The sequence below is a fragment of the Myotis brandtii genome, unplaced genomic scaffold (genome assembly GCF_000412655.1).
Source record: "Myotis brandtii unplaced genomic scaffold, ASM41265v1 scaffold266, whole genome shotgun sequence".
Classification (NCBI taxonomy): domain Eukaryota; kingdom Metazoa; phylum Chordata; class Mammalia; order Chiroptera; family Vespertilionidae; genus Myotis; species Myotis brandtii.
This window is the reverse complement of record NW_005360124.1, coordinates 6,886,559-6,910,076: the sequence shown is the minus strand read 5'-3', so window position 1 is coordinate 6,910,076 and position 23,518 is coordinate 6,886,559. Positions and strand designations below refer to the sequence as shown.

General features: G+C 45.6%; 1 protein-coding gene across 1 annotated transcript in view; it reads right to left on the bottom strand.

Annotated features, from left to right (window-relative positions):
- Positions 1–1,653: 1,653 nt before the first annotated feature.
- The window catches only part of GNA14 (guanine nucleotide binding protein (G protein), alpha 14), a gene marked incomplete at its 5' end in the record, with an annotated part of 153,516 nt that continues 131,651 nt past the window's right edge, over positions 1,654–23,518 (bottom strand). The window contains 4 exons of the mRNA XM_014541226.1: positions 1,654–2,666; positions 3,500–3,653; positions 5,810–5,939; positions 6,980–7,113. Of these exons, the coding sequence (XP_014396712.1) occupies positions 2,476–2,666; positions 3,500–3,653; positions 5,810–5,939; positions 6,980–7,113 (609 nt within the window). The remainder of the gene's footprint in view (positions 2,667–3,499; positions 3,654–5,809; positions 5,940–6,979; positions 7,114–23,518) is intronic.

Sequence of the window (23,518 nt, the reverse complement as noted above, 5' to 3'; positions counted from 1 at the left end):
CATTGGCAAATATGTTCTCCCATGCAGTGGGCTTTCTTGTTGTTTTGTTGATGGTTTCCTTTGCTGTGCAAAAGCTTTTTATTTTGATGTAGTCCCATTTGTTCATTTTCTCTTTATTTTCCATTGCCCTAGGAGCAATTCCTTCGGCATATGTTTGCAATTTCCCTGCCTGTGGATTCCTCTAGTATTTTTATGGTTTCCCGTCTTACGTTTAAGTCCTTTATCCATTTTGAGTTTATTTTTGTGTATGGTGTGAGTTGGTGGTCTAGTTTCATCTTTTTGCATGTATTCAAAGCAGATTTTTAAATGCCTATATCTGGTCAATCACTATTTTTGCTGCACTTATGTAAACCATCAAACCAAGTTTATTGAGACTAGATTTATTTTGCAAACAAATTAGTATACTGTAATTATCTTTGGTAAACATGGGGATAATGATTATGGAGAGAAAAATGATGCTTCAGTAGAAACTATAACGCATCTTGGGATGTCTGATTCTAGTCCTGCTAACTGTCTGAGGTTTCGTTTTCTACCTGTAAACTGGGCTGGATCCTGAGTTCTAGTTTCCTCAGGTAATCTGGCTACAACTCTACAAATTAGCATTTCCAATTTTTCCCCCCACTCTATTGACTTAGAATCACTAAGAACAAATTTTATGAAATTCCTAGAAATCTGATATGCCAATGACTCCTGTTTGGACACTCCCTGTGCCTGTTGCGTGGGCCACTCAGAAAGTTGACAGAACACCCGGTGGCATCAGAGACATTCAAACTGCAAAAGATGCTTCATCTAGAGACCTTCTGACTGGCTCAGAATGAGTTTATAATTGCTCCAACTATTACCCTTTGTTTCCACAGAAACACGTTTTATTAAATATCTTGAGTGCTCCCACCCTATAGGCCTCACTTCGGGAGCCCACCTGCAACACTGCCTCCTGAAATGAGACACAGCCATTTAACTGAACTGACCTCTTCTCAAGATTAAGAGACCCATCCAAGGACACAACCCAGCTGTCCATCAGCTCAGCCTCTGGACTGTGGGTTTCCTGTGAAGGTTCAGAGGTAAGACTGCAGGGGAGCAGAGTGCACCATCCAGAATATGCCGCTTTGGCATAAGGGGGTTTTTTGAGCTGATTATTTTTAAGAAATAGGAGACATAGGAAAGCTCTGGAATGTAGAAGTAGGGACCCTTTCGTAGAGGAAATTGACATTTGTAAGAGAAATCTCCATGTGTAAGGGTGTCTCCCTCTCCATACCTGGAAGAGAACGACTCTACAGTAGATGAAACTCATAGAAGGCACCAACTTAAATCTGCAAATCAACCCTACCCTATTTACTGTGCTTTTCATGGTAACAGGTCTTTCCCACCCCCCAACATTAAGGTGACGGCCTGGGCCACTTTCAGGGAGTGACTCAGTTTCCCTGGGTGTCTCCCATGGTTACAGGAGGCAGGCATGTATTAATCTTTTCTCCTGCTAATCTCTCTCCTATTATAGGAACAGGTCCCAGCCCAAAACCAAGAAGGTAGGGGCAAAATTGCGTTTCCTCGCCCACAAGGACATGTAGTAAGTTTCTGAGTAGTTAACTGTTAGGTGACAGCATTTTTCTTTTTAGGAGCAGAACCATGAGCTCAAAGAAACACAACGTACAATGCTAATGGCAGAATGGTGTATTCTTAGCCTCCTCAGAAAGGCACGGCCCACGTGGTGCAGACAGCACATCTGTGATGGCCATCAGACCTCTGGCAGGGTTACATTACATTTGTTAAACAGTTGGGGCTTTTAGCCATTTCATAAGTTTATAAGGCCTGGTCACATACACTTTTCACCAGGATAACATAGGTGCTATGTGGAGCCCATTTACCTTATGTCAGCTTTGGCTTCATGGTGATCCAAATGTGGAAAACCAAATTAGATACCAACATAGTCATTAATTTGACTTAAAAAGTTAGCACAAAAAAATAACCGTTTTAAAAAATCTTTGGTGGCATGTTAAAAGCATCACACTTTTCAGCATAAAGAGAGAAAAACAATTTAAAATGGTCTCAAAATTACAAGCTATAATAAGAAAGCTTAAAACTTATTTTTTAAAACAAAGTTACACAAATTAATTCTAGTGGTCTCAAGGATGATCTCTAAATAAACACACTTAAATTTATTTCTTTAAAAAAACAGTAAATTATGATGGCTTTTTAAAAAATTCTATAAAACCTCAAATTCAATCACTACACAAAATCTTAAGCCGAAAGTCAAGAAAAGAAATATAAAAACAATTTTGAAATCAAGACTTTGAAAAAGTTTTGCTAAATTCAAATGTCTTACAAGCTCCGTGGCCCATCTCTGTCCCTGTGGCCTACAGGGCGGACCTGGTGCGGTACTGCCCAGGGAGCTGGGATGGCGCATGTCAGAAGCTCTCAGAAGGAAAGCGAGGGGCTAGTGAATCCCGTCTCTGGTTGGCGAGGTGTGGGCAGCAGCGTTTAGACGAGGTTGAACTCCCTCAGGTTCAGCTGGAGGATGGTGTCCTTGACGGCAGCGAAGACAAAGCGGATGTTCTCCGTGTCCGTGGCGCACGTGAAGTGGGAGTAGATGACCTTCTCCTTGTCCGGGTTCTGGTCCTGATAGAGCTTCAGGATAAAGTCTCTGGCGGCTTTGACGTCTTGCTTCGGTCCTGGTTCCGAGCACAGTTAGAGGGATAAAGAAGAAAGATGCCACTCACCACCAGGTACTCCCCCAAATTAATTTCAGTGTCCTCTTGTTCTTATTTGGGATCTTTCCTTAAGCTATCTTAGTTCTAGGAAATAGTTTCCCTGGTACCTAAAACTTGTATTTGAGGCAATGTGCTGAAGCACAGTGTCCCAATTTAGCTTTCTGACTTGGACCCCTTTTGAAGAGAGATCACTCTTACTAACTCAGCAGGCAGCAGTGAGCTAGGAGAGGGAAGAGGGAGAATATGGGAACTAACATTGTTAGGCATCCATGTCTGATTTTAAAGCTCGTGGGTGCTATACTCCATGGCCAACACAGTACAAGGAAAAAGGAGAGTTCTAAAACACTGCTCCTCTAAATATCAATGTCAGACTTAGTAATATTTGAGACCTACGGTACCAAAAATCATTAGCAGTGGGTCACGAACTCCCCTGCCTTGGATGGATCATGTAGACGAGGAACCTAGTGTCCACCCTGTGTCTGCAAAGGAGCTGCCACACTTTAACCTACTCATAAGAAGTGCCAGGTGCTCTGACCAACTGGGAGTGCAATCAATGGTAAGTCAGGCACAGTCTCTGCCATCAGGAGCTGACTGGGGAGAGAGGGAGGTGCACCTGCTGGGGATGGGGTGAGGGTTGGAGGACTTGCCTGAGCTGGGTCTTGGGGAACAAACTGGATAGCAAAGGGCTAGCATGTGTGGAGGTGGGAATGGTGAGGAAGTCCATTAGAGGCAGACCATCTAGTTCCTGGGAGCCATTAGAACTCTGGACTAATGTCAGCAAGGTGGAGACCTACCTGTGTATTCTGGGAAATAGCTAATTAGATGAGAGTACATGATTTTCTCTTCCAGAAGATCCTTCTTGTTTAAGAACAAAATCACGGATGAGTTCAGAAACCAGGGGTAGGTGATAATGGTTTTAAATAGGGCTTTGCTCTCTTCCATGCGGTTCTAAGGGAGAGAAAGAGGCACTTAGGGTTAACTAGAAAGAAAAGCAGTACTTGGGACACATGTCACATCACTGGTTCTATCCCTCTGCCCCCTCACCCAGCTGGAGTCTGGGGGTCACTGTCCTTGCCGAAGCTGGTGAACACCCCCATCCCCACCCTCTCTAATCACCCCTCAACTCTAGCACAAATTAACATGTAAGGTATCAGAAAGGCTTTTGTGCAACGTGGAAAAGGAAGGTTCTTGCCCGGATTTGACAAAAGTTTTATGTGTCATTATTAGGATTGTTCATAGCGTCAGCCCTGGGACACCCATTCTATTGGGTGTGGCCTCCAGACTTTGTGTCAGAAGTCGGGGGACAAAGAGAGGAAGACTGGCTCTTCAGCAGGGCCACCACCTTTAGAAACACTGGAGAGAAGGGGCCCAGTGCACCTGTGCACACCTCCCATGCAGTTGATACCGGTGTGCTGGCAAGGGGATCGGGTCTCTAATGTATGGGTGAGGATACTTATTTACAACATTTAAATACTTTCCCAAGCCTGGATAGTAGTAGGACCTGGTGGAAATTATGCAGGACAGTAAAATAGTAACTTCCTGATTTATGGAGAGCAGACAGGGCATGTACAAATCTTATCTAGATTTGTGCTCAATAGAAATACTTGGGAGGGATGTGCCATAAGTTTCTGTTTTCCCACGACTCTCAGAAACATGGGTTCATAGTCCTGTCCAATATATTTTGAGGGATTAAGATATGGAATTTATTACCAGATAGGAAATCCCTCTTGCTTTTAAAGCTTCTTTAAAATTTATTATGATCTTATCAATAATAATCCCTAAGAAACTACAGCATATGAAAACAGTGATGCCTATACAGCACAATGAGAGGATGCAACTCATATCTACAACCAGAGGGAAGAGTCTAGAGTGGCAACCGCTTTGTTTTTCTCCAAATACCTGTGTTTTTTAAGAGAGGAGAAAATGTTCAGTTTTTTTTAGCACATCAGGCTGAAGTTCTTGTCCACCTGACTAATCTTTTGCGTTTCCTGAGACAAATTTGGAGCTAATTTTTCATATTGATAACTCACGGGCTTTCCTTTTAAAAAAATTTTTCCACTGAAGAGCTAAGTGGCAGCCAAAGCTTCTATTCTTGTTTGCACAATGACACTAGTAAATGGGTTGATCGTCCACTAATTAGCTAATGTAACTGTACTCCTTAGAGAAAATTCTGCTTTCAAGAGACACAAGATATTATTTGTTCATGGTTATTACCTAATCCTGGATAGAGCTCTTGACTGATTTACTTTCATGCCCTAGAAGCAAGAGGCATTTTTCGACAGGGTCAAGAGGTAGGGGGGAAGACAACGGGAGGATGAGGGTATCCTGCAGAAACTGCCCCATCCTCACAGAGAAGTGCCTGTGGTGGTCAGTGTCACTGGCCAGGCAACGTAGTGGACCCCGTGGAGGGCACTGAACATCTGGCGGGGTGGGTCAGTCCCAGCTGCCCGAGCTTGTGCCTTCCAGGAGCCCCCCAAACAGCCAGCCCAGCTGGGGACTAGGGGAGGCCCTGCAGGTGGGGATGCCTGTTCTCAGGTAAAGTTTGCTAGAAGTAGCATTGGTCAACTCTGACTGCACATGGGCATTCCTAGGGGACTTGGAAAAGATACCTCAACTCCAACCCAGCAGTAGGAACCTCTGCTGTGTGGTCCAAAGGATGGTAAGGGACCGCACCTCCCCGAGGGCTTTCAGTGTGGGCTTTCAGTGTGCAGCCAGGGCTGAGAGGCTCCACCGCTGGAGCACATTCGATTAGATGCCACGCTCAGGCCGCACACTCCATCCACCAGGCTTCTCTGTCAGGTACCCATGGAGTTCCAGTGGCACCCAAGTGTGAGAACCAGGTTTCCAGGTCAGTGATCCTCAAACTTACGTGTTTATGGGCATCACCTGGAACCTTGCTAAAATGCAAATTCTGATGTATTCAGTCTACATTTCGAACAAGCATCCAGGTGATGCCTGTGCTTCTAGTCCACACACTATACTTTGAGTAGCAAGACAATTTAATATCAGGCATAGAGTCTAATGGCAGAGCCAGCTGGCTTTTTGCAAACTACAAAAATAGGTCTCTGTCTTCCACAGCTCCCCACACTCCCCACCTGGCATACCTCATTGTCACACTCAGCCAGGACCTGGTCGTATTCACTCAGCGCAACCAAGAATATGATGGAGGTGACGCTCTCAAAGCAGTGGATCCATTTCCGCCTTTCGGATCGCTGGCCACCCACGTCCACCATCCTGTCCAACAGAAACACAGGTCTCAAAGGCTGGGTTCGTGGCTCTGGAGGAGGGCGTGCTCATTCCACCATGGAAATCAGTACGTCTTGGCTTCCTCTGTGATCTTCAGGAGTGAAAAGGGGTCCTGAGACTGAAAGGTTTGAGCACCACTGCTTTCGACAATGAGGAACCACCAGGCGTTTCCCAGCAGAGGAGGACGGAGTGTAAGTGACGTTACTGAAAGCAGGTGCAGAGGTCACTCAGGTTCAGAAGCTGCAATTGTCCAGGCAGAAAGCACAGGCCTCCCCTGGGCATTGCTCTACCCACTGGAGGGCCAGGCACCAGCCACCAAAGGGGCAGAACGGCAGCCAGTCTTCCAGGTCCACTCAGCTTCCTCCAGGCCTTTGCTCCTTCCTGTTTCCATGCCTCTGATTTATCCACAAATCCTTTCTCCATTAGGTGGATGCTGCCCCTTCTTCCCTGTAAAGATGTGTAAGTGCCCTCTGTCGCACATGGGAAAGATTGCAGGGCCTCGTAGCCATAGGATCGATCCCAAGCTTGAATGCTACATCCAGGGATCAGGCAGGCCTCTGCTACGTAGATGTATTCTCTTTGGCCAACGTAGTGTTTTGAAGAGCTTTTGAGTTAACGGCTGTTTCACTTAGAACATTTGTTATCTAATTGGAGGATCTGGTCACAGTGAGCCTGCATTTTGTCCCCTAGCGGCTGGCGTCCCTGTGCGGCAGCCATCCCTTTAGACAGGGCCCCTCGCCCTCCGGAAGTGCATGCTCTTCTATAGACGTGCAAAGGCCTGCCTGACCCCTGACATCTTTCCCAAATGGGACAGAGAGCACTTAAACATCTTTACAGGGAAGAAGGGGCAGCATCCAGGGTGAAGAGAAAGGTGGGTTCCTCTCTATTCTAGCACTTGACACCGACCACAATTCTAAAAAACCTGTGATGGAGAGGGCCCATTGCCCTGAAAGATAAGAACCCTTTGGGGGACTTCCAAACCTGCACAGACAAATTCTTAATGGACTGTACCAGGGGAACATTCTTACCGAAAGATGATGTTTTCCAGGTCAAACGGATACTCGATGATGCCAGTTGTGGGCACGCGAACACGAAGCACATCTTGCTGCGTCGGCACATATGACGGCAAGGCGATGCGGTCAATGTCAGTCAGGTAACTGCAATATCAGAGAACAAGTTGCTGAGACTCATTTTACAGAATGGAGAAGTGTTCATCCCACTCCAGGAAGTCACCCCAGCTCAGAGCCACCCCCACTCAGATTCCTGGGGTCCATCAATGACTCTGAGAGCCAGCCCTCCTGCAGTTGTTTCAGAAGGAATGTGGATCAGGATCCCACATGAGCCTTCGGGAAACCTGTGGATCACTGCATCACTTCCGACTGGTTCTAGCTCATCACTGGCCAGAGGAAGAGGAAGTAGAGTCTAACCCCCTGCCTTCCAAAGGCCCTTCCCCTCCCACATTCATCCTCAGCCAAGAACATTGGCTGAGGATGCTGCTCTCTGGCACTTTGCTGAGTGAACTGGAGTTTTAAGAAAACACAAAGCATAAAACAGGCCAGAAGTTCGAAATAACAATGAGAAAGGTTTTCCTGTTACATGGGGAAATTACATCTAAAGTAAACCAAAACTTGTCTTGGATTATTTTTGCCATATACAAAATCCCTGAGCTTAAAGTATATCATTTTTCTGAGGTAAAATAAGAGGGCACTTAATAATGCCTTTTTTAGGCTTAAAAATTTTGTTTTGAGTAAAACAACTAACTCAGGCCCTGGTCAATGACAGAGTTGATTCCGAGCCCAGCAGCCTACTGCAAACTACCCTGTGTCCCAATAAGTGACCCCAAGGCTAATCGTCACTGGCTTCCATATGTGTAGTTTTTTTACTTATACCTGTCTAGTTCCACCAGAAACAGGACAGGTGTAAGTAATGTTCCTTGACATCAGAGAGCACTGGTTGTACCTGCCACCCTCACCAAAGTGCCTGGTCTGTGGCAGGCACACCTCACATTTTGTGCAGTGAATACCTGTCCAAATAATCAGACGTGACCAGCAGAGCAGATGACAACCACTGACCTGGACTAAGAAAATGCAGTTGTCTCTAGTCTCCCCAGTTCCAAAGGCGGGGCAACTGTCTGCTGCAACTCTGTTCACCCATCTAGTCACTTTCAATGTTCTTCTCATACTTGCTGCCCCAGATTTCAGGGCTCCATGGAATTTTATGGTGCCTCCAATGGGTCTTTTCCAAATGGTTCCACATCAAGAGCCTCAGCAAGTGATGCTAGGCTCTGTCCAGGAAGATGCCGGGACGCCGTAGCCGACCAGGCTGTCCCTGGCTCCCAGCTGTCACCCGCAGTCTGCCCTCCTCTTTGGGAAACTGCCTCCCTTCCTTCTGCCTCTTTTCTGAAGTCCCAACACCTTAGCGGGACTCCTTGTATTTCCTTTCCTGCTTTGCACCTAAATGTTCCTGAGCTCAGATCAACTGTGCGAACCTGGATTAATGGATTAAACATTCAGCCTGGGACCAACCCCAAAGGTAAGATTTCAGCTTCCTCTCCTGCTCACTGCCTGGTCCAGGTGATGGGAGTGGATCCCCACCGCCCACACCAGCTCCGAGGGCAATGGCAGCACCTGAAGGGAAGGGGACGTCTCGGGAAAGGACTTCGGAGCCCTCAGAAGATGGAAGGTGATATGGTCCGAGGGGCAAAGAGCTGAGCTGCAGGAATCGTCTCTTGAAGAAGGACTGCGATTCAGATTGTCCAGTGATTTGTCTGGCTGAGGCACTGCCTCAGGAAATTCTTAAGAAAATGAAATTCTGGTCATCTCCCTGGGACCCTTTGCATGCAGGCCCATCTAATTTTTTTTACTCTAAAGATAACATTTAAAACTTGAGCTTTATGGATTAAAAAAAATAGTGTGTAGGCCTTTGCAAATTGTTAATAAACCAAGAGCTCCCAGATTGAACTTCCTCCCTGGATCTTGCCCACTAGAGGGCAGCACATGACCAGCCACTGCTGGCCTATAGCATTGAGATCTAAACTCTGATTTTTAGATTTTAGGGTAATTGGACCTTGGGTCTACTGATCAGGAAATCCAAAGGCAAAGAGGTGTGGAGAGGAGGAAAGTAGAAGCCAGAAGCAGATGCAGTCCTGATCTAAGATCATTTCAGCACCCCAAATGAAATCAGTTCCACCAAGGGAACACCACATTTGCTTTCGCCTCATTGAAAAGGACAGAGGCTCGGGACATGGCTGGGACAGGTGGGTATGGGCAAGGAGAGAAATCTGGGATCCACGGGGAGACTGACGGTTTTAGGTGGGAAGCTTCTGTGAGGTACATAAAACCCCCACCCCAGGCCACTGATTGCTATACCGTTATTATGTATATAATTACTATCATTATTAAAGAGTCATTGCTCTAATGCTATTGCCCTATTATTTCAGTAATTCATTATTACTGCAATTATTACTATTACAGAAGTTACCATGTATTGCCCACTTACCATGTGCCAAGGGTTCTACATACATTATCTCATTTAACCAATGGAAGGCTAGCACAAGACCAGAAATCTTTCCAAATTTCAGCAAATGAAAATGATAAGACGGTTGGCCTGCCCTCACATGTCCATGTGCTGGTCCCGGAGACTCAGCATCCCATCCTTGGCTGCAGGTTGCAGCAGACCAGAGAATTCTGCCGAGAGAGACGGGAGCCGCTGATGTGCCTGCCTCACTCAGTGGAGGGAGCCACACACCCAACACCTTTGGCTTTCAGTCCCAGCAGTACTTGGAGGCCAGTTACACCAGCATCCAACAACCAGTCCCGCATAGAGAAACACTGACCAACTGAGCATCATGGGACTAACAACTTGACTGTCTCTTTAGCATGCTACTTATTTGAATATCTGCACAGCCAATTTAAAAATAACCATTGTCATTGGTGGTGGTGTACCAAGGGTGGGGTAGAAGAAATGGGTGGAAGCAACAAAAGAGTGTATTCTTTTGAGAACTGAAAAATAATAACACCAACTTATCATCAATCTACCTTTTTCCTCCTCTTTAAACATTTTTTTAATTGACCTTATTTTTCAGAGCAGTTTTAGGTTTATAGCAAAACTAGGTGGAAAGTAAAGAGAGTTCTGATGGAGTCTGCCTTTTTTTAATCCTCATCCAAAGATGTTTTTATTGATTTGAGGCGGGGGTGGGGATGAAAGTAAAGAGAGTTCTGATGGAGTCTGCCTTTTTTTTAAAATCCTCATCCAAAGATGTTTTTATTGATTTTAGGGGGGCGGGGATAGAGAGAAACATCGATTGGTTGCCTCCTATACATGCCCCAACCAGGGATCAAACCCAAGACCTAGGTATGTGCCCTGACTGGGAATCAAACCTGCAACCTTTTGGTGTATGGGGTGATGCTCCAACCGACTGAACCACTTCACCAGGGCAAGTCTGCTTTTTATTATCATGTGTCACTGGGAGAAGCACTCAGACAAAACCCCCACCCCAGGCCACTGATTGCTATACCGTTATTATGTATATAATTACCATCATTATTAAAGAGTCATTGCTCTAATGCTATTGCCCTATTATTTCAGTAATTCATTATTACTGCAATTATTACTATTACAGAAGTTACCATGTATTGCCCACTTACCATGTGCCAAGGGTTCTACATACATTATCTCATTTAACCAATGGAAGGCTAGCACAAGACCAGAAATCTTTTCAAATTTCAGCAAATGAAAATGATAAGACGGTTGGCCTGCCCTCACATGTCCACGTGCTGGTCCCGGAGACTCAGCATCCCATCCTCGGCTGCAGGTTGCAGCAGACCAGAGAATTCTGCAGAGAGAGACGGGAGCCAGCCCCTTCTTCACTCTCCCATCCTGCAGAGTCTCCCAGCAATTACATCACGCAGAGCTGGCTATTCACTGGCAGCTGTGAGTCAGCAGAGCATCTGTTTGGCAGCTGTAATCTCCTGGAGTATATATGGTACCCCCGGAAAGGGTGCTCTTATCTTGCATTGCTCATTCTCATTACTAGTCCAACGGGAAGCCAGAGAACAGGGAGCTCTAGAGTCACCTGCTCAGGCACGACCGAGGCTGTGATGAAATCAACATGACTGCACCACATCCATCACAGGAGCGGGAATAACTCTCGGCTCGACTGTGGGATGCTCGGGCAGGCAGGGTCTCCAACAAGGTCACAGCAGGATGGCGCAGTGGGACGTGCCGGGTGGGGAATCAGGACCCTGGGTTCTAAGTTGTGCAGTTGGACCTTTAAGGACCCCAACAAGTCATATGCCTCAGTGTCCTCATCTGTAAAAGGAGCCAGTGATTTTCAGGGGGAACCTGATTTATAAAGTATCAACCAAACGTAAGTAGAATTAACCTTAGTATTACAGCGGATGCCTAATAAATATTTCTTGTGTGCCAAACAGATCACATTGATAGCCCTGAAACCACTACTTCTAACTCCACCCACTGGCACATTTGGCATCATCTGCCCTGTTCTCAGCCAGAGAAAATGACAAATGGAGAACTTGGGCAGCATTTATATGGAGCAGAGGGCTGTCTCCCACTTCCTCCCTCCGCTCTCCACCTCCCTCTTCCCAAAAGGATCAGGTGGTCTCTTCTCACCCTCTAAAGGTCCAGTATCTGTGCTTAGCTCTGCCCTCTAAATTTAAAGTGTCTGTTTTCTTCTCTCTCTTCATGACCAGTCAGGAGATGCCACGAGGGCAGAGTCAAAGTGCGATTGATCCTTATCTCCCAGAACCTAGGACAGTGTCTGACAAAGGACAGGTGCCCTCTATTGATGTAGGCGAACAATAAGCATTTGTGGCGTTCATAAAAACATATCCAACAGACAAAACCACAAGGTAACAATAGCAGAAGGATGCTAGGGCAGGACGGAAGCCTCTGCCGGTCACAGTTGGGAGCTGGGGGACAGGGAGCCAGAGGGCAGGAAAGTCTCAGAGGAGGAAATGCTCTTGGCCAATGTCTCTCACTCTGTTAACTGCTAAGAGGCAGCACTGTGAGAATCATCAGGGATGTTACAAATACATCTACCTCTTCTCACACAATGTAGGATTGTGAAGTGTAAGTGTAAGCAACATTCGTCTCTTTTAGAAACAAACTTTAGTCACTCAGGAAGCCGGGCTAATGGAGGGGCAGAAAACCCCTAGCACACCAGACTGCATATGTAGCATGAGTGATAAATCGCCTTTTATTGTGTTGAGTAAACTGAACTTCAGGGGCAGCTTATTACTGCAGCATAACCTACTCTATCCTGACTGACACATGTTGCAGTGGATAAACCTGTCATCTCGCTCTTCAGTAGAGAGAAAAAGTGCATCACAGTGACATATCAGAAAGGAACGCAGGCTTCCACAGAGGCTGCTGCAGGACGGAATCTGGGAAAAGACCTAGACCTGAGCTTTCAGGTAACCAGGGAGCTCAGCCAGGAGAAGAAAACATTCTGTCTGTTCTGCTAAGTGACAGGACTTTAGGGGAAATCTGGCCAGAAGGAAGAGGAGAACTCAGTGTCCTTAGAAACCCAACAGTCGGACTTGGGTTTGGAACAGACTGAACTCAGAGGGCCCAGAAGTATTCCAAGTTTGGAGATCTCCTCCTGGTTAGCTCTCCCACCTGTCAAGATAATTTTTTAAAAACTTATGATTTTGAAATAATTTGACTTGCAAAAAATGTGGGGGAAATGGTACAAGAGTTGCTCTATGACCTATGCCTTTCAAGATTGCCCAAATAATGGTTTACTACCTTGCTTTACCATTCACCCCCTTTCCCTCCAAGTGTGTGTGCACACACGTGCACACATACACTTTTTTCCCTGGAATATATGAGGGGAAGTTGCAGACATAATGCCTCTTTAAAGACTTCAGTGGTGTTTTTCTACAAAAACAAGATTTGCTTGTATAACCACAGTATAATGATAAAAATCAGGAAATTAACATAGATTGTATAGATACAATACTGTAATCTAACCTTTAGACCTTATTCAAAATTTTTCCACTGTCCCATTAATGTTATTTCTCTGCCCAGCCTAGGGTCACAGTGCATTTAGTTGTCTCTTTAGTTTCTAATGACCTGGAAGGTTCGGCAGTCAAAGAGGTCATTTTCGCCACTCTGACCAAGAGGCTTTCCAGAGCTATATTTTATTCAGTATAGAAATATACACCGTATGATTATGGCAAAAAATAGATAAAATAAGTAAGTAAGTAAATAGAATATAATAGAATAAGAATGGCTTGACCCGGAATGTTATTTAATCATAGGTCATCATGAGGATGATGGACAGAGAGAGACGGCCATAGCCCAGACTCTTAGAATATTCCAGGGTACCTACCATGAAGGGAAGAGATGAACAAGGAAAAGAGTGGCCTGTTCTTTAAATAAATTGTATTGAAATAGGAGAAGAATGTCTTTTGTACAACAGGCCCTCGAATAATGCCGTTTCGTTAAACATATTATTGTAATGTTGGTGAGATGCCATAGGAAGGAACTCTGGTTTATATCAATTAGCTGGTGGAAGCCCTGGTTTTATGAAGTGTACTTTCACTTAAAGTTGCAGAGCCTAGCTACAACGTTAAGTGAGGACTTACCATACACTGTTAACAATGTCTGTGGTTACAAAGCATGGGGTTGTGCGCATATTCCCTCTGGCTTGGCTAGAGAGTTCCCCAGACAGGAACATGGGCATTTTGATGGGCCTGTTCTAACTTGACAAGGCACCCCCCCTTAAAAAGCAGGGCCCCTTAGAAATTTGGGAACAGTGTGTGCCATTTAAGACTGGGAAGACGGGGAGAAGAGTTGAAGAGGATCAGGTTTAGGGAAGTGTGACTGGGGCAGGGGACATGCTGAATCTGCGGCCACCAACATCTAAGTGGAGATAGAAGTCCAGGACATGGGTGGGTAAAATGGTCTGTAGTTCATGGGGAAGTCCTGGGCTAGAGAAGCACATTGAATTGAAATCGGAAAACAGTGTGGAGGGTCCTCAAAAAACTAAACATGGAACTGCCATTTGACCCAGCCATCCCACTTCTAGGAATATATCCTAAGAAACCCAAACACCAATCAGAAAGAATGTATGCACTCCTATGTTCGTAGCAGCACAATTTACAATAGCTAAGATCTGGAAGCAGCCCAAGTGCCCATCAGCAGACGAGTGTTACAACATGGAACACTCTGCGGCTGTGACAAAGGAGGATCTCTTACCCTTTGAGACAACATGGAGGGACCTGGAGACTATCATGCTAAGCAAAATAAGCCAGTCAGAGAAAGACAAGTATCATATGATCTCACTCATGTGTAGAATCTAATGAACAAAATAAACTGATAAAAAAAAATCCAGAAACATGGAAGCATAGAACACACTATTGAATCTCAGAGGGAAGGTGGGGGGTGTGGATGGGTGGGAAGAGATCAACCAAAGAACTTGTATGTATGTATGTATGTATGTATGACACACAAAAGGGTGGTAAGGGCCCGGGGAGGGGTAGAAGTAGGGAGGAGGGAGTCCATGTGGAAGAAAAAGGGGACATCTGTAATACTTTCAACAAAGTTAAATTAAAAAAAAAAGAAATTGCCTAAAAAAAGAAACTCATTCATTTCATTGAAAAATCACAAAGGAGTAAATATTACAGGAGCAGATTCAGCAGCTACAACAGAAACATGACAGGTTTCTCAAACTCTGAGCTCATATCTGGCTTTTCCTCTTCTCCTGTCTCAAACAGAACCACCACTTCTGCTGCTCCGAAGGAAGAACACGGAAAACAGATGTCCTACATGTGTGTTTGGCTTGGAATTCCCAGGGAGACAGTGAAAAGAGCTGGACATGAAGTGGTGCCTTGCTGGTTTCACATGTGGCCCGTGGCTGCCTGGGTGACAGCCCCAGTGCAGCCCAGAGAGCCCCTCTGGCTGGAACCCAGAGCCCAGCGGGCGGCCCTGTACTCCACCAGATTCTCCCTGGGAAAGCACCCCCTACCTTTCCCCCACACACACCATCAGCTGTCCAGGACTGCAGGGTGAGAGCTTTCTCTCCGACTGCCTTTCTCACTGACTAGGGCAGTGATGGCGAACCTATGACACGCGTGTCAGAGGTGACACGCGAACTAATTTTTTTGGTTGATTTTTCTTTGTTAAATGGCATTTAAATATATAAAATAAATATCAAAAATATGTCTTTGTTTTACTATGGTTGCAAATATCAAAAAATTTCTATATGTGACACGGCACCAGAGTTAAGTTAGGGTTTTTCAAAATGCTGACACGCCGAGCTCAAAAGGTTCGCCATCACTGGACTAGGGTGTGAGGGTTAGTGTGGTTCATATACAAGTTTTTAAAAAGCCACTCATCTCTGGTCTCCTCATTTCTGGTTCCCCACCCCCTGCTCCTACCTTCCCAGGTCCCAGTTTCTCAGACCTTAATTGCAGTACCACTTCCTACACACACACCTTCCAGGAGTGGGAGCACCACAACACCTCACCCCCTTCTCCCCAGTCAAAACCCATGGTCCGCCAGGTAGGTGGGAACAGCTCTGAGCTCTTCTTAGATTTTAGTTTCTTGCCTTTATCCATATCTGAGCCCGAACGCGGTGTTGTTATTAGAGAGGATAAGCTAATAACCCCAGAATTTCAGTGCTGTAACAACACACACAGGGTGTGTCACACTCCTCGGTCCAATATGAGTCAAGGGTGGGGGTGGGGAGCACTCTGCTCCACACAGTTATCCAGACACCCCTCCCCCCATCAAGTGTCCTGCCACTTCCTGGGGCCCTGGATCCCCCGCTGGCCGGTGAGGGAGGAGCGGACGGAGCAGTGGGCTGCAACCGCAAGTTCCGAGGAAGGATGAGTGAATTATACCGAGTCGTGTATATAAGAGATTGTCCCCATCAAAGTACAAGGAACACGCAGCACAGAACCTCAAAGGACCAGGGGCTGTTTCTGCTCCTGGGACCCAGGGTCAAGGCTCTTCTGGGTCAGCCCTAAAAATCACCAACACAACTAATGTGTCAGCCATCTCTCTCCGGCGTCTTATCTCACCTCAAAACAACTGGAAGACAGCATCTCAGACTGTCATCCCCCCGCCCAAAGGAGATATCACCCCGCCTCCTTTCCCTTTCTCATCCCAGTTCATCTGTAACCCCAAAGGCTCTGGACCTCACATCATTCCATCTCGGATGGAACAAACCAATCAATACACTGACCGCAAAGGCACTCAGCCACTCTTCCACGCAATTGCATGCGGCTCTCTGCGGTAACCGGGGAGTAAGGAGACCCGCTGGGATTGGCACAGCGAGTCTCTCCTCAAGCCTTTCAGAGTTGTACATTTAACCAAGCTTCCTACTTCCGGTCAAAAATCCCTATCACACCATCAGCTGAGTCCATCTAGGAGGCGGGTACTGGGCATGGTTTCTCACAAGTCCCCGGGGCCTAAGAGGACAGGTTGTGTGCTTACTACTTGCTAGGTCACGCTGGGCGCCAGGGGGCTGGGCATAAATCATCCGTGGGGCCTGACTAAAGAGGGTGACAATCCAGAAACACACCAGGGCACACCTGACAGCAACACTGTTTGCCCAGGACCCTCGAAATGTCCTGGTCCTGCCTGTCAAGCGACAGTCTCGCAGGCGCCGGCATCCCCAAAGTCACCTGTTCATCGGGCAAGCGAAGCATCTGAGTTTCCTTTTAAGAGGCAACGAAGATTATCTGCACCCCAGACCCTGGCAGAGGATTTATCAGGGACCTCTCCGCTGCCTGACTGATCAAATGTTGAAACAAAGGACTTTGATGGGTGTTTTCCCTGAAGCACACAGCCCAGCCAGGCCTCCGCCGCATTTCCCAGAGTGCTAGACTATATAGCACACGACTCAACCAAATGTAAGCAGATTGAAAAAAACCAACTCTGTCCAAATAAATTTAGGACAAGGTCTGAAACAGTCCCCCAAGTATTTTTTTTTTAACTGTAGGGCTTCGCTCGTGTGTGTGTGTGTGTGTGTGTGTGTGTGTGTGTGTGTAAGACATGCACCACGAGGGGCAGGGATCTTAGCCCCTTTTCTTTGTCGATGAACCCCAAGGACCTAGAATGGTAGCTGGCACACAGGTACGAATAACTGAAGAAATAAATAAATGACACATGAAAATCTTTACATTTAGTCAATAAGGGTAAAATATAGTAAATCAAGATACATCAGTTCATGAAAAGGTGTAAGTGTGCAGACCAATTCTTAAACCATCCGATCACTTACAGTGAGAATACGCAGATGCGTGACAGCAAATACACTCTGGAGCTACCACAGGACTCCCTCAGTAACGCAGCACTTAGTGAGAACGCACTGGACTGAGCAAACACCGGCAGGAATAAGCCCGTTGCAACCACGACAGACAGAACAATATTAAGTAGAAACGCCCAAACAGAGCACAGAACCTTTCATATGCTCATTTGATTATGAGTTTCCAAAGAGGAGATGTAGCTTTCACTGCGTGCCAAGCTCATGCACTTCAGGGGCAGCTGGGCCCCCTTTCTCAGAAGGTCTAAGGCTCAGACCCCAGTCGATTCCATGGCAGTGAAAGTCAGAAGCTCTTTTATAATTTCTGCTAATTCCCGGGGCTTAAGCCTTCATGGGTCAGCATCCTCATTGCACAGGCACAAAGCTCAGCCCCTCCGTCCTTTGCACAGAGCATCCCACCTGTCCAAACTCTTGGTTTTCACAGGGGATGGTCACATGGCACAGCCTTCAACCATCTCGTCTCTACCTCCTCCGCCCTCTCTCCTAAAACTTTGGAGTTTAGGGGCTCCCAATCCTTCACCTTTTTTTTTCTCTTCACCTTTTGTTGTAACAGTGATTTGCCCTTCCTTGGTCACTTAGACAAAGGAGAGAAGTGCTCAGATAATACCCTAAATTTACAAGCCAGTCCCATCTTTGTGGACTCCCTCTGCTTTTGGTGGTCTCGCTCCTGTGGTACAGTCAGCCTTGAGGAACTATCTTGTGGATCTTGGAAGGTCTGTTAATTCAGATGTCTGACTGTTGCCTGGCTAACTGCCAGGCCAGTCACACTTCCCTGAGACTGAACCCTGAGCAGAGTTATGTGATGACAGTGGGAGGGAGGTTCTTTTATTTTGATGGCAATGGGGCCCTCAAAATTTTTCTTAGTGAGACCCCAGGCATTTCCAGGGTCCCGTCTATTCTGAGACAGTTTCTTCAGTCTTCTCCTTGATCCCACAGCCTCCACTACAGCCTTCCCATAAACTGTCTTCTACCTCAGCTATCCAGCTTATTTCTATTGGTTACTGTTTAAAACAAAACTGCCTCCTTGCCCCAGCAGTAGAGCATCTATAAACATCAGGGTTTGCAATAAAAGTTTTCCTTTTTTCGAGACACATCTATTAACATCTCCCTATATTTGTGTTATATAAAATTTAGTTTGGAAAATGTCGTAGATGTACGAGGCCTTATTTCTGAATCTGTCCAAAGGCTGTGGACTTCAGCCATATTATCTGGATTAGTTTCTCGTTGCTGCATAACAAATTGCCACAAACTCAGTAGCTTAAAATAATCTTATGATCTGACAGTTTCTGTAGGTCTGAAGACCAAGCATGGTGCACCTGAGTTATCTGCTCAGGGTCTCACAAGACTGAAATCAAGATGTTCGCTGGGCTGGCTTGTCACCTGGAGCTCAGGATCCTCCCCAAGCTCATTCAATTCTGCCAGCAACTGAATTGAAGGGCCGAGGTCCTAGTTTTCTGGTCGGCTGTCACTGAAAGTCGCTCTCAGCTCCCAGAGGCTGTCTTAGGTCCTGGACTTGTTGTGGCCCTGTCACACCTGGCAGCTACTTCTTCAAGACCAGAAAGGGTGCCCTGGCTGGTTTGGCTCAGTGGATAGAGCGTCAGCCTGCAGACTGAAGGGTCCCAGGTTCGATTCTGGCCAAAGCACATGCCTGGGTTGCAGGCTCGATCCCCAGTGGGGGGCGTGCAGGAGGCACCTGATCAATGATTCTCTCATCATTGATGTTTCTGTCTATCTCTCCCTCTCCCTTCCTCTCTGAAATCAACAAAAATATATATTTTTTAAAAAGACCAGAAAGGGAATCTCCCACCTCCAGATCTTCTCCTAATGGGCTAAGTCAGGTGACCAGGACACTTAAAGTCAACTGATTAGGAACTTCAATTACATCTAGAAAACCCCTTCACCTTTGCTTATGTAATCTAATTATGGGAGTGGCATCCATCATGGTCCTACCCACACTCAAGGGGAAGAGATTATGAGGCACATGTACATTGGGGCATGAATCTTGGCGGGGGGTTTAGAACTCTGCCTACCATGTGGTTTTATTAATAGTTCTGGCGAGCATAACTATCTTTTACTTCCCCCTGGCTTATAATAAAAGAGTGCCTATGATACCGCATGTGGGGTATACTGTGTTATATCAGTTAGCATTTGCTAGATGACATCCCACTTAAGAAACATATTTTTCGCAGTAAGAACCAAGAACAATTATGCTTCCTTAAGAGAGTAGTAGGTTTTGCCTTGTAGACCATAGGAATCACACTTGGCGGGGGGGTGGGGGGGCAGTTTAGAACTCTGCCTACCACGTGGTTTTATTCATAGTTCTGGGGAGCATAACTACCTTTTACTTCCCCCTGGCCTATAATAAAAGAGTGCCTATGATACCGCATGTGGGGCAGCTATTGGGGTTACTGTGTTATATCAGTTAGCATTTGCTAGATGACGTCCCACTTAAGAAACATATTTTTCACAGTAAGAACCAAGAACAATTATGCTTCCTTAAGAGAGTAGTAGGTTTTGCCTTGTAGACCATAGGAATCACATAAGGGAACCTGATTCTCTCTTCACTTTAGCTAGCGGGAAGCTCAGACACAAATCTGTGGCTAGATCTAAGTAACTCAGTAAAGTTTATGAGTGCCCATGTCCTACAATACCCATGTTCTATTCCCCCCACCCTCCACAGATTCACTCTTTTATCTTAATGGAAATAATTTCTAGCATTGAATTTTTTAAGGTATATATTCTTATAGATAGCTTCTAAAAAGTAGAGCATAAATACAAATAAACTGACACAATAATAACAATAGCTAGTATAAGCGGAGCCATTATTATGTGACCACCTTGCATAAACATTATCTCATTTGATCATTTACAAAAACCCTATGGAATTAGATACTTTGATGAGGAAACTGAGCTTGGAGAGAAGAGGTAGTGGAAGTGGGGCATCCAAGCCCAGGTGTGCCTGACACAGAGCCTGTGCAGTTAACCATCATGGGCAGCTGATGGGAAAACATTACATTTTAAAGGGAGGAAGCAGCGGGGATAGTGGCTGGCTGTGAAAGCCTCCAGACTAGAAAGATGTCATCATACGTGAGAACCAGAAGAATCGTTTTCTGCATAACTTGCCTGCCAACTGCTGTTTGACAACCTAAAATGAAGTTCTTTGGAATACAGCACTCAATAGCGAGGTTATTTTCTAAAGAAAGGGGCAGGGGGACCTTCAGAGGTAAAAGAAGGGCTTGGAAATGTAAGCTTTTTCCATGGTGTATTGCAAACAGGGTAAGTGAACATCTGCCACTAAGCCCCAAGCATGACACGACCTTTCCCATATAGAAGATGCTCAGGTACAACCATGCAACTGAGGAGAAAAAGTGTGCTTTTCTTAAAATAGAATATGAAAACCAGAGTTAGAAATGCCCATTCAGAAGGCTCGCCACTGATGCCAGCCATGCAGTCTTTAATCCTTATTCTAAAGGTATCAGTTATATACGAATCAATTCTTAAAATCAGTTCACTGTTCTTCGTGGTTTATATCAATATCAGTGTGATGTTTACAGAAAAATAAGCAACAGCAATTAGGCTTCACACTTAGGTAGGCCCATCAATAGCCATGACTGGGGAGAGCCTGGCCATTTGGTTCATGCCACTCTGACTCATGGCGCCACCTAGTGACAGCTTCCCTGATTGCAAGCCCACTGACCGTGGCAAGAAGCTTCATGGTCCTTGCTTTATGCCCTCCTAGAAAGTTTTAGCCAGAACCACATGGTCTGGATTTCATCTCGAAGTCCATCTCAGAGTTAATAATGTCTGGGTAAGGACTGAGGCAGTCTCCCTCTTTGAGAGAAAGAACGAGACGAAGAGATTGAGAGTGTTTAGTGGAAGGCATAACCTGAAGCTTGTATTTCTGCAAACAAAATAATTGATACACAACTTCCAGAGACAACATTCCTTGCTCTGGGGTTGAGGTGGGGTTTATTTTCACTTTTTTTTTTTTTGGTGTTTCACTTTTTCCATTCTTTTCAATGGCTTGAACAGCTCCTCAGCACACCACAACAAATATTTGGGTCACAGCTTGCTTTAATGATGTGCTTTCGAAATGGTGGTTTTAGTCCTGGATGCATGTTTGGTTGTTTTCCTTTGGCAGTGAAAAGCCTCCGCATGTCTGCCTGGGAGCGGCATTAGGAGATAGGGCACCCCAGCTCCCCAGAGGCTCCCTCATCACTGGCTCTGAGGGAGGCCATTCTAGCACCCGTACCCCACAGTCTTTTTAAAAATATTTTGTATTTTTCAATTACAGTGGACATACAATATTATATTAGTTTCAGGTGAGTAGACGTTTATCTATGTTACGAAGTTATCATCCCCAGAAGTCTAGTACCCACCTGACACCATATATAGGTATTACAATATTATTGACTATATGTAAAGAAACCCAAAACACCAATTTGATAAGATTATGTACCCCTATGTTCATCACAACATTATTCACAATAGCCAAGATATGTAAGCAGCCTAAGTGTCCATCAGTAGATAAATGGCAAGAGATGTGATACATACAGGGTGTCCCCCCAAAATGTATACACACTTTAACAGCTGATAGCTCAATTTTGGATGCATTTTAATAAACACTGCCTTTAGAATCATTCAAAGTGTGTGTGTACATTTTTGAGGGAGACCCTATATATGCAATGGAATATTACACAGCCCTAAAAAGAATAAAATCTTGCCATTGCGACAACATGGATGGACCTAGAGGGTGTTATGCCAAGTGAAATAAGTCAGACCATCCTGTCATCTTCATAGCACAGTCCTGGGCTCTCCCAGGGCTGCTGCATATTGTTCTCTCTCAGTCATTGCCCACAGCAAGTAACACCAGCCAAAATTGCACAGCTTTGAAGGGGCAAAGGGGCAAAGGGGTCCCCTGGGAACTCCGTGTGGCCTGAGGGTGTGCGGGAGCCCTGGGGGCTTTGTCTTGGTTGCAGTTGTGACAGAGCAGAGTGGGACACGAGCCTGCAGTGTTCCCAGTGGGTCACAAACCGGGTGGAAAGAGACGCCACTACAACCAAGTCCTGGATTTAATTAGCCCTGCTATCAGAGTTCCATTGGAATATGACTACTAAATAACCATGGAGGACACCCGGTCAAGTTTGATTTTCAGATACACAACAATTTCTCTTTTAATATAAGGATGCCCCATGCTTTCGAAAAGAACTTGGGCTAAAGCAGGGGTCCTCAAACTTTTTAAACAGGGGGCCAGTTCACTGTCCCTCCGACCGTTGGAGGGCCGGACTATAGTTTAAAAAAAAACTATGAACAAATTCCTATGCATACTGCACATATCTTATTTTGAAGTAAAAAAACAAAACGGGAACAAATACAATATTTGTATTTGCATGTGGCCCGCGGGCCGTAGTTTGAGGACCCCTGGGCTAAAGTGTCTTCTCTTTTCTTTAAAAAAATTTTTTTTTGTATAGTTGGTATACAATCATATATTGGTTATATTAGTTTCAGTGATCTGACATTTTTATACCCCACAATGTGTTCATGCCACTAATTCTAGTAATTTTCTGCCACCATATAAACATATCACAATATTCTTGGCTATATTCCCTTTGAGGGGAGAAGGCAGAAATCAGGGCCCATTTACCTCTGAGTGACATCTCTGCTCTGCTTCCCAGGGTTCTGGGAAGCCCACTTAACTGTAGAACCAAAGTTCTTTTTTTAATTTTTTTTTATCACAAGCCTGAGAGGACCAACTTTTTCTCTGACCCAAGACTCCAGGCCCACCTCCTTATGGGGCTCTTTCTGCCACTAACATGAGGTACTCCCACCCATCGCCCTCCATCCCTCACATTCTGTGAAGTAAGGAATATGCACATTATTATGAATGTACTTCATTAACTCCACCGAGCTGTGCACTAGTTATGATAAATGTCATGTTATGTATATTTTACAACAATTTAAGAAAAGAAAATGCATGAAACAGGGGATGTCCAGCTAAGAGATGCTGCAGTGCCGCCCAGGCGCAGGGGATGTCTGGCCTCACCACCCCACTATTTGTCTCCAATTCATGCTCCCTACTTCACCTACCTGCAAATCCATGATGTGTCCCCGTGTGGCTCTCCCTGCACAGGTGGCCCACCCACCCCCTTCTGCCAGAGGAAACCTCACAGTTTTCAGCCCCTCATCTCCAAGGACCGCCCCCCACCAAATACTTTCCTGAGCTCTCCCCCATCAGTCCAACTTGTGGGAGAGGCTGGGTCCATTTATTTCTGTT